The sequence below is a fragment of the Microchirus variegatus genome (genome assembly GCF_963457635.1).
Source record: "Microchirus variegatus genome assembly, chromosome: 14".
Lineage (NCBI taxonomy): Eukaryota > Metazoa > Chordata > Actinopteri > Pleuronectiformes > Soleidae > Microchirus > Microchirus variegatus.
This window is the reverse complement of record NC_139815.1, coordinates 26,494,897-26,506,493: the sequence shown is the minus strand read 5'-3', so window position 1 is coordinate 26,506,493 and position 11,597 is coordinate 26,494,897. Positions and strand designations below refer to the sequence as shown.

Below are 11,597 nucleotides of genomic sequence, written 5' to 3'. Positions count from 1 at the left end.
TCATAGCTTAATGTTCCCAGATAAGATGGCTGAGTGCGTCTGAGCGGTCAGTGGTGTGTAGCACTTCTCTTTGTCATCCAGGAATTGAAGAGTGTCCCGGACACGAGCCGGGTCGAAACCCTCGTCCACCAACCTCACCTTCATCTGCTTGAACGTTGCCGTCACCTCCACGGCGTTCTGCACGGACAGAAGCAAAGGATAAGTGAATATCGTCATCGGATTTCTGACCACGCAATCTAATGGAATTAGATTTGTGTCAATAGTTTGGGTTTGGGAATACAAAAAAATACAAATAATTGTATAAATCTAAGGTTTATAATCTGGCAAACTCCAAAACTCAGTAACCAATCAGCAGGCAGCGTCCTAAGGCCCGCCCATCGTCACACAAAAAAACAACAACAACGGCGCAATGAACAAAATCAGAAAAATTCCGATCATTGCAAACAAAAATTGTATTTTCAAACAAATAAAATACAATATTTTTGAATGATTAAATCAATGTTTTATTTGCAATTTGTGTATTTTGATTTTGTGATTTTAATTTTTGTTTGTTTGTTCAAATCTAATTCCACAAACCTGCACTCTTCCACTTGAAAGACGACCGAATTGAATTGAAAGACCAAACAAAGACAAAATAATATCAACAACTAGCTTAAAAATAAATCTGTTACCGTGAAGCACTGAAGCTTTAATGTGAGAGGTATTTGTGAAACGCAGTCAGGTGAGTATGACATGAATCGAGTATTAATTACCTGTATCCTGATGAAGCGAGGGCGGGCATATGGAGGCAGGTAACTGACCACATGGTGATACAGTTTGCTTCCGTCAAAGTGGGCGTCTTCCATAAGAGTAACAGCTGCCATTCCTACTCGCCCCTCGTGCCCTGAAACCGTCGACCAACACAGATACAGACGCACATTTCTGTGTCATAACTAAATCATTATTTATACATCAACGTGTCCCTGTCATGAACACACAGAGGATTTGACATCACCTGGCACTTGGACTCCGTAGACGTTAGCTTCTTTGACGCAGCCGCTGATCGTCAGGATGTCAGACACCTCGGTCGTAGCCACATTCTCACCTTTCCACCTGTGGACTCAAAGAAAAACTACCGTTTAAACATCAGCAAATGACAAATGAGTCCATAAACACGGCATCATTTCATGAAATGGCCCAAAAGACTGTAGTACACATGCCAGGCCTGTGTATGGCACTGTAACACTGCATCAAAAACAGAGAAGGAGATGTTGAGCATCAAAATCACAAAGACAGAGACAGAAGGAGCCAAATCAGGGCAAATAAGGAAAGAAAATCAAATCACAAAGCAAAGAAACTAAACAATCTCCAAACAGCCACAGCGAGAGAGTAGGGGCTGGTTATTTTGATACTATTCCTAATGGAAACGCAAAAGAATATGTACCAAACTGACCTAAGAGAACTTTCTATAAGGTTAAATACAGTATTTTTGTTAATTTGTGCTTTCACTTTCACTTTAAAAGTAAAAACAATTGTGACGCCTCATTCTGCTCTAATTTTGATTAATTCTAACTGAAATATAACGGTGCGCGGAAGCTCGTACCTGAACGTGTCGCCCACGCGGTCCTGAAAGTAAATGAAGTTGTCCTCGTCGATCCTCATCAGATCTCCACTGTTGAAGTAGAGATCTCCTTTCTTGAGAACGTCGCGGAGTTTCTTCCTCTCCGTCTGTTCTCGATTGTGGGCGTAGCCGACGAAAGGAGCGACTTTGGTGATCCTCGACACCAGCAGCCCTGTCTCACCTCCAATACACAAACAGCATCATGTCCTGATTTGTCCTCCACGATAAAGCCTAGAAATCTGTACGTGATAATAAAGTGATTTATATTGACAGCTCTTTCAGTACCTTTGGGCGATTCCACACAGAGGCCGTTAGCGTCTCGAACCGGTTCGTCTCGTTCTGTGTCGTACTTAATAAGAGTGTAAGGAAACAGCATCTACAGGAAGAGGTACAAACATCAGTGTCTTAAAATAAAAGTTTATCCCATGCATAGTGATTTTACTCATTTGTGTCCAACAAAATAAACATTTTATTCTAATGATTATTTCAGGGTCCAGAGTGTAAGAATGGTGAGAATGCAGATGTAACAAACGTCAGAAAAAATGGATCAGGGAACTACACTACCGCTCAAAAGTGTGGGGTTACCCATATAATTTTTTTGTGTTTTTCATTAAAAGTCACACTTTAACTCATCAAAAGAGTTACAAAATGAATAGAAAATATAGTCTAGACATTGATAAGATTAGAAATAATGATTTCTATTCAAAATAATCATTTTGCCCTTTCGTCAAAGAAGCAGCAAAACTGTTTTCAGCTGTGCTAACATCATTGCACAAGGGTTTTCTAATCATCCAATAGCCTTCTAACGCGATTATCAAACACAATGTACCATTAGAACACTGAAATGGGCCTCTATACACCTATGTACATATTACATTAAAAACCAGACGAATAGTCGTTTACCACATTAACAATGTATAGAGTGTATTTCTGATAAATTTCATGTTATAGTCATTGAAAAAAAGTAATTTTCCTTCAAAAAATAAGGACATTTCTAAGTGACCCCAAACTTTTGTAAGTTTATTCTGCATTTGCATATTAATCTTCTGCTTCAATGTGACATGTACGTTCTGTTCAGACACGCATGGACAAATGCACTTGATTCATTATCTTCTGTTTTGACGCCTTCTTCATGTCCTGCATTCACCTCAGCATTGCAATCAGTTCACCTGCAGCAGCAGCTCACCTGCTCTTGATCTAATCATCAAGCCTCTACTTAAGTCCTGGTCCTCGAGTCTCTCGTCTCCAGATTGTTACAGACCTCTGTGTGGTAACGTCACAGCTCTCTTGAAGATAACTAGTTATCTGCTGCTTAGTTATTTGTTTGTTTTCTGCTCTGGGAATTGGGAATGCTTCTGTGCGCCTTGTCTTACACTTTTCCCACTTTGTGCATTTAAATTTACCAGAAATTTCAAGGTGTTAGCCTATGTTTTGTTTTGTTTTTTCTGTTTTCCTCCGCTGTGTCAGTGTGACGACGTCATCAAACCACTTGTCGACTCGACGTGGACTTTATTGACAGATAAGTTGGTGTCAGAAGCCATTAACCCTCTTATGACCATTATAATAATGAGGCTGTCTAGATTTATATTTATTTTATGGCTGTAGAATTGTAAAAAAAAACAAAAAACTAATTCAATGAGTGAATAACTTTAAAATTAGAACGTTCTAACTTTCACTTTCAATATCTGGCAGTTATTCAACCGTTTAGAAATCAGAGTACTGAGGAGATGACGTCTCAAACGTGAGACGCTGGTGAATGTCCGCTGTGATTGGACGGTCGTTCAATCACATGCTGAAGTCCTGAGGGCTACTGTAATCACAAAGCTCTATTTCTCTGCATCTATCCATGTTCTACCACTTTATCCTCCACATGCTGTGCCAATCTCAGCAGTCACACCATGGACAGATCGCCAGTCCATAGTTTTTTTGAATATTCTAGATATCACCAATGGTCTAGGATTTACTGTAATGAGAAATGACTGAAATATAACTGTGCATAAAAAATATAAATGTCTTTTTTGAGCTGCTATTTAAGCCACAAATAAATATATGGAAGTTCATTGTTGGCTCAAATGTGCGGTAACGATCTAAACTCTCTGCCTTTTAAAGCCTTCGGTCACTTTTTATGGTTCTGTGGTGGACTCAGCAGCTGTTCCATGCTCCATCACGAGACGCCATTAAAAGCTCAGACTCAAAAAAGGATAGGAACAGGACAAAGAAAAGAACTGGAGGTGTGAGCTGAGCGGTGGGCGGTAGCTTTGCTTACCCGGTGAAAAAAGTTGACTCGCCCGATGGCCCCGATTTTTCCCGCATAGTTGAGGAATCCCACGTTTCCCTCGGTGGAGGCGTAGAACTCTTGGACTTTGATGTTCCCAAAGCGAGTGAGAAACTCTCTCCATATGTCGGCTCGGATTCCGTTACCGATGGCCACTCTCACTTTGTGGTCCTTGTCATTGTCTCTCTGCATTTTCACATAAAAAAAAAAGGACAGAATATGACATAACTGTTGCACACTTTCACATTACAAAATACAAAATGCTCGTAGATAATATACACTACCGTTCAAAAGTTTGGGGTCACTTAGAAATGTCCTTAGGACTTTTTTTTCAATGAATATAACATTAAATGAATCAGAAATACACTCTATACATTGTTCATGTGGGTCTGGTTTTTAATGTAATATGTACATAGGTGTATAGAGGCCTATTTCCAGTGTTCTAATGGTACATTGTGTTTGCTAATCATGTTAGAAGACTATTGGATGATAAGAAAACCCTTGTGCAATGATGTTAGTACAGCTGAAAACAGTTTTGCTGGTGCAAAATTATTATTTTGAATAAAAATCATTATTTCTAATCTTGTCAATGTCTTGTCTATTATTTTCTATTCATTTTGCAACTCTTTTGGTGATAAGTGTGTCCTTGTGAAAAACACAAACAAAAAGGTGAGCCCAGACTTTGAACGGTAGTGTATGATGTCATTGACTGTTGTGAATGTGTCCATAAAGTCACATACTAGTACAGGATGATTTGCTTGCCAAGTTACTTGATATGGTCTTCCTCAGTAAAGGCCAGCATCTATTCCTAGAGGTGTCCAGATACAGACAAACCGCCTCCACTGTAAACTGAGACAGCACTTCATGTGATGCCATCAGATACTCTGAATGGCCATACATGTACACAAAACCTTTGGAGTACTCCAAACTTCAGGAGATACAGTTTGAAGACACAACACAAAGGAGAGAATCAGTCAGTACAAACATGGATCCGCTCACATTGATGATTCACACGTGCTGCATTATCCGTAACGTTTCACGCTCTTTACAGCCTATAATAACACAGAGAGGGCTGGAATATGATCATGGAGATTTTCTTCTATTTTTGGTAAGCCAGCTGTGCATCTGTACGGGAATGCACATGAAGTGAATCTCTGACTGGATCTGACTGAACGGGAGCTTGCTGCAGCCGGTTTCTCGATTCCTGTGCAGCTGGTTTTACGACTTTCCTGATAAGCAGGGGAGTGGCACAGTTATCTCACCGCTGTGCTCATGCCACCCTGTGTGACCCCATAGGCCGGTTCAATTCCAATATCTCAATGTCTCTATATCATTAAAACAAACCGAACATTGGCTTTCCAACACTAGCCTCTCAGCTGCAACGAAGCAGGGTCTGACTTTTACAACGTTGTTGGTTCTCTGTAAACGCGGTTGTCAAATACCTTCCTCTGGTGGTACTTGGAGGAAAAAAATCAGAAATACTGTTCTACTGCATATACCAGGGTATGTGTAAAAAAAAAAAAAATCAACATAATAATACATTAAATAATAATAATTAGAGTCACCTTATCTCATTATAACAATACAGCTGATGTGTTGTAGTATCACATACCTGCCAACAGACAGGTAAAAGAAATACCTGAGGCAAACACCACCTTGTTTAGATGCACTGAGCAATGAAACGATGGAAATCTCTACCACTGTTTATGATTAAATTAACAGGGACATTTTAAAAAGTTTAGGTAATTATGAGAAACAGGTTTAATATCCATGTACACGATGATACCTGATGTATTATTTCTTTTTTACTGTTTTTGTGGATTTTACCATTGAAGTCATTCTTGATGACTGATTTTGAATAAACTAGTGCAGTGCCGGTAGGAAGTATGTATTCCTATAGTGGGAGCTGAAGAAGATGTTTCAGTTAAGGTAACGCACATTAAGGAACATAAATCTGCGCTAATGCTAATCGGAAATTAAAACATTTGCCTTGTGCCAATTGAGATTGCGCAGTGTTTGTATTATGTTAGCCCTAATGGCTACATTAGTTAATGCTAATCGTAGCCTCGCTAGCTTACCTTCGGAAACAGGTTCGCCAAGTTAGCCGCAAAGTAGTAGCATGCTAATGCAAAATAAATATGTGCTTGCGTATTGGTGAATGGACACCTGGTCGTTTCAGTATAACACCATGTTCTTAGGTGAACACGGTGTCATGTGAATCTGCCTGTAAATATAAAATAGTTTTAATCCAGATGTAGCTTTCCTGGTTAAATAAAGGTCATAATAAAACTACTACTTCTACTGATAATAATAATAACGACTAAAAGTTTGTTTGCTTGCGTTTTCTTTGGACACGTTAAAATGTGTGATTCTTTTTTTTTTTTTTTTTTTTTTCAACTTTATTTATAGAACCAAATGTGTGATTCTTTAGTCCAGGCCTTGTATAGTTATGTTTCTCCACCTCCTGCCACTCGTAAAAAAAGACGGTCACTGGTTTGAGTTTCAGCTGAGATTTGTAGGCGTCACATGATAAAGATGCTGCTGCTGCTGCAGGGGCTTCTCTCCGTGTGCAAAGAAAACCAAACCCGGAATAACATCATGACATTTGGGGCAAAAAAAATACACAGAAACCGAGACACACTTCAAAAACACTGCACATAAAAATCCCTTTAGTCAGTTCTTCGGGTCTTTGGTGTCCTCAGGCTTCAGATTCACTAACTTCCTAACGTTTCTTAAGCCAGAAGAGCTAAATGAATGTATGAGTAAATGAATGAATGGCAGGTGTTACCTTTGGTGTGCTGCACAGGTAACGCATCACCTCCCCAATGTACTGGACAACCGTCACGTTGTGTTTCCTGCAGTCGTCCCAGAACTGAGAGGCAGAAAACTTCCTCTTCAGAATGATGGTGGATCCTTCAAAATAAAACAAGTTTAAAAAAAATAAATAATAATAAGGTGGGGACAATTAGGTCATGAGTCTAAGAGCAAAGGAATAAGATTAAATAAGAATGCAGAAATGTATCCATTATTAGCCAAGTTAATAAAACTATCAAGTTAATGGCTATACTATATTTTTAATGATTATGTATTACTAATCATTAATACTAATATCTCGTTGTATGAGTGCAGCTCAGGCTGCCTCCTCTGATATATCACAGCAGTGTGAACTTTGACCTATTTTCACAAAAGCATTTCTGAGAGTGGAGGTAATCTGGTGTGTTCAGATTACAGATTGACACGGACAAAAGAGTCTTTCTCTCACTTTGCACCAGGACAGGAAATCCAGATGGACACTGTTAGCATGGACACTGGGGACATTACTTTTGTTTATGTGGTGTGAGAGGGATCTGATAAACCCATGTAAAAACCATGCCTATCCATAACAGTAACTCCCCTTATTTATTCATGACATCGCTTCAATAAATGCAGACAAATCTCCCCCTAAACGACTATAAATGCTGTAGTACATATGCCAGGCCTGTATGTGGCGCTGTGACGCGTCCACTCTGTGTACAAAGGGCCTTTGTCACTTCATCCTGTTTGTTTGCATGTGTTCTGTTACACTCTGGTCACTGTTCCTGCTCCCTGGGTTTAAGCTCTTAGTCATTTATATTATTATATTTATTTATTATAATTTCACATGTGGCACACGTGATTTTTCTGTGTAGAAAACTTTAGTGAGATATTTATTTGTTTAAGTTTTCACTTAACTTAAAACAAAATGTCTATTGTCTAAGAAAAGAAAAGAAAAACCTTTAACATGTTGCAAATCTGAAAAGCTGTTTAATAAATATATGCTTTAAGGTATTTAAACGAATTTAAGTGTTGGTGTTTGTACGATTCAACATTTTAACGCCAATATTTTCACTTTTATTGCAAATGAATATCTGTCACTCAATACACCAATAATCCTCTATTAAATGTTGAGATTTTAGACATTTCCTTGCTAAATGTTGGGAGATTAAGAGGGTTTTTAAGCAGTTTTAATTGATCTACAGTTCAGCATGGATACAGCACGTGTGTCTCTCACCCGTCTCTATGGAGCCAATGAGGCCGATCAGGAATCCAGCCGTGTGGTACAGAGGCAGGTTGACGTAGATGACGTCATCAATCGTGACACCGTAGGACGATAAGATGGCCAGAGCTGTGAGGAGGCGGTTCTGATTGACCAGGGCTGCTTTAGGGAGACCTAGAACACAACAAGATGGAGGCCTGTGACGTGTTGGGCAGCAATGATGTACAATATTAACAAATATACAAACAATGATTTAAGAAATACGTTTATTTTTAATTGGAAGTTATTTGTAGTTATCAAATCACTGAGATAAAAGGCCACCATCAGACTTTTTAATACTTTTAAATGACATCAGAGTTTTAATTAGAGCATTTTCACACATTACACTCCAAAGTATTCATTATAAATTGTTATTTTTTGGTACAATTACTAGTATTTTTTGCATTATTTCTAGCATAATTCTTTTGTAGATGTTTTAATGGAATTTTTGGTTATTTACTGTGAATAATTAATAAACCTATCTTATTTTTTTACCCCCTGCATGTTTTTATAAATTAGTTTGAAGCTTGTTTTACTTACTGTATTCTAATTCATTCTGTGCTTGATTATACTTTTAATTAGTTCCTTTTTTGTATTGTAAAGCAACGTGAGCTGCAAATTTATATTTACTTAATATTTACACAAATTAAAGTACTTATATATTTATCAACTTAGTAATAGGTCTGTATAAGATTATTCCTTTTTTCAGTAGTGAGTAGTGTGAGGGATTATCATTTACAGAACAGTAATAATATATAGTAGATGTTTTTCTTTAATTTTTTGTCTATTTTATACTAAATTGTGTATATTTTAAGTAGATTGTATGTTTCAGCTGATATTTTTAATCTCAGTTTTATTCCTAGTTAAATTAAAGGTTATTATTATTATTATTAAACAGTAGTTAAGGAGAAATATGTCATGAATAAAATAAAGTTCCTGAATAAGTGGTTGCTATAACAGGTTACCACGTGATGAATATCTGGAAAAACATCAAAGTACCTGTGGTTCCAGAGGTGTAAATGTAAACCGCGGGGCTTTTGAAAGTCACGTGTGATCTGACGGATCGAGGGAGCGGCGAGTCCGACGCCTCGTCCACTTTGTCGGCGAAGCTCTGGATTCCAGGTGTGTCGCAGTGTTTGGTCGCCAGGAGCACAGTGACGCCCTGTTCTGTCAGAGCGGGCAGCACGTCCTCCACGGCCTCCTTTAAATCTAGAGAAAGACAAAGAGACGAGAGAACAGCCGTTTGACCATTAATCGCTTGATTCATGGATTAGACGTTTGGTCCATAGTCAGTAAAGAACGTCCTCGAATGTCTTGTTTTGTCCACAAACCAAACTAACTCAGCTTTAAGCCTCTTATGAGCGTCACAAGGTCATAAGAGGTCGCCTGGAGTTATTTTGATTTTATGGCTGTAGAATTATCAAAAAATTTGAGTTTTTCCAAGATAACTCTTAATATCTGGCAGTCATTCAACTGTTTAGGACGAGAAGCTGACAAATCTTGTCTGTGATTGGACGGTGGTTTCGCCGATGTCCTGAGGGCTACCGTGATGACACGTCTAGGAGTTATAGTAATGATATGTAAGCATACCCAATCCTGAATGATTCTTTTGTTAAACAGCGCAAAAACCGAAAACAGTTAACACACTTAAAGGTGAAGTAAGTAGTTTATAGTGCCATCTAGAGGAGAGGCTGAAATTTACAACAAAGAACTGCTCCTCTGCTCCCCCCCCCCCCCCCTTCCCTGAGCGCTACGGTGTCCTCAGCAGGTCAAATGTCGTCCTCGTCGTCTTTCTCCGTGTCAGCAGATGAGGTTCGTGAGGCGAGGGAGAGGGCGGAGCTACCGCGGCCGTAGCAGACGAAGCGGAGAGAGAGGAGGCGGGACTTCAGCTACAAGTAAAGAGACGCTTGATTTGTTCTCTCGCGTTTGTCCTTACAGGCTCCTGTAGAAACATGGCGTCTCTCTGCTAACAGTGGCTATGCAACCGCGGCCCGCAACCATGTTATTTTATTTTACTTTTTGAAACACTACGAAAATAAAACAAAAACTATTATACAGCGACTAGACAATGCAGGAGCACATAATATGTATAAAAAAGTGGATTTTGGGTCATATAAACCCATAAATACTACACAGTGTCCCTTTAAGGGACTGAAAAATCACTTGAGGTTGTTTTAATTATTAAAAAGAAAAAGAGTCAAACATATTAGTCTTCATGCACATGCTTCCACAGATGTGAATAGGTCGTATACTCAAAAACACTGACCACTCAACTGTGCCTCAGCAGTCACTAGTGCTCATGTATAACACAAATACCATTGTATTTTGAAAAATACTGTGATATAAATGTTTGGTCATATACTGCCCAGCACTAACGCTGTCTTCAAGTTTTATTGGAATTATGGTAAACACAAGTTCCATAAAGTGCACAGGAGCACAGCCTCACGTCATGAGTAAGTAATATTCAGTCTTGTATAAAGTACCTGAAAGGGATACTTGAGTATCTATTTGCATTAGCATGCTACTGTTTTGCGGCTAGCTTGGCGAACCTGTTAACAAATGTAAGCTAGCGAGGCTAAGGTTAGCATTAGCGTAGGGCTAACATAATACAAACACTGTGTAACCTCATGGGGAACAACGGAAATGTCTCATTTTGATTAGCATTAGCGTAGCTAGCTGTTGAAAACTCTTCTTCAGCTCCCACTATAGGAATACATACTTCCTACGGGTACTGCACTAGTATAAATAATACAGTAAAGAACAGCTAACAAAGTATTTGTACTTTGTTACATTTTATATCAGAAAATGACTTTTTTGATACTTAAAAGTACAGCAAATGTCAATACATTAAGACTTCACTGAAGTCATATTCGTTCTTGTATAAAGTACTTTAAAGGGATACTAGAGTAAAAGTACAAGTTATACAGTATAATATTACTTAAGTCAAAGTCTTAAGGGATAACTCTTCTTCTTCTGATTTTATTTGGCAGTTACAAGTAAATGTAGTGGAGTAAAAGTAACAGTTACTAGAAATACAAATAACAAAGTGAAGATATGTGACTTGTGTACTTAAGTGTGTGAATTGTGTACTTAAGTACAGTAACTGAGTAAGTATTTGTACTTTGTGACATTACAAAACTGGGAATATTATAAGAAGTGACGGTAGGAGACATCTGTGTACTTGTACACCATCACAGATCAGTATCGTGGATACTGGGGTTTGTGATATCGGTGATGTGTGTGATATCGAGGGTATTTGAGCCATGTCTCTTTGACACATGCATACTTGAAATACCTGGGCCTGCGATCAGCAGCTGAGCCTTACAGCAGCTGAAACAGTGCAGCAGAGACTTGGAGCGGATGTTGTGATTGAGCAGCGCCACGGGCGAACCCAACTTCGCCAAAGCGAGCCAGGTAAACAAGAGGGCGGGCTCGTTCCCCATGAAAAGTGCCACGGTGTCTCCCGCCCTGTAGCCGCCCTGGGTCCGCAGCGCGTTGGCCACTTTGTTGCTCCGCGCGTCCGCGTCAGAGAACGTGAACGTCTCGTCCTCAAACACGAGGAAGGTTTTGCGCGGATGCGCCACGGTCTGCTCCAAGAAACGATCCACGGCGAAGAAGTGAGGTCTCCTCCTCCGCCTGGTCAAAAACCTCAGCAAAATACGCAGCAT

General features: G+C 39.2%; 1 protein-coding gene across 1 annotated transcript; it reads right to left on the bottom strand.

The window, feature by feature from the left end:
- Window positions 1–11,597, bottom strand: LOC310936561 (long-chain fatty acid transport protein 2; the record flags this gene model as incomplete). The annotated part of the gene is made up of 10 exons (XM_083900634.1): window positions 1–177; window positions 753–883; window positions 995–1,092; window positions 1,583–1,781; window positions 1,886–1,976; window positions 3,867–4,061; window positions 6,664–6,788; window positions 7,906–8,064; window positions 8,929–9,138; window positions 11,225–11,597. 10 exons carry the CDS (start codon window positions 11,595–11,597, stop codon window positions 1–3), a joined length of 1,758 nt encoding a protein of 585 aa, XP_083756760.1.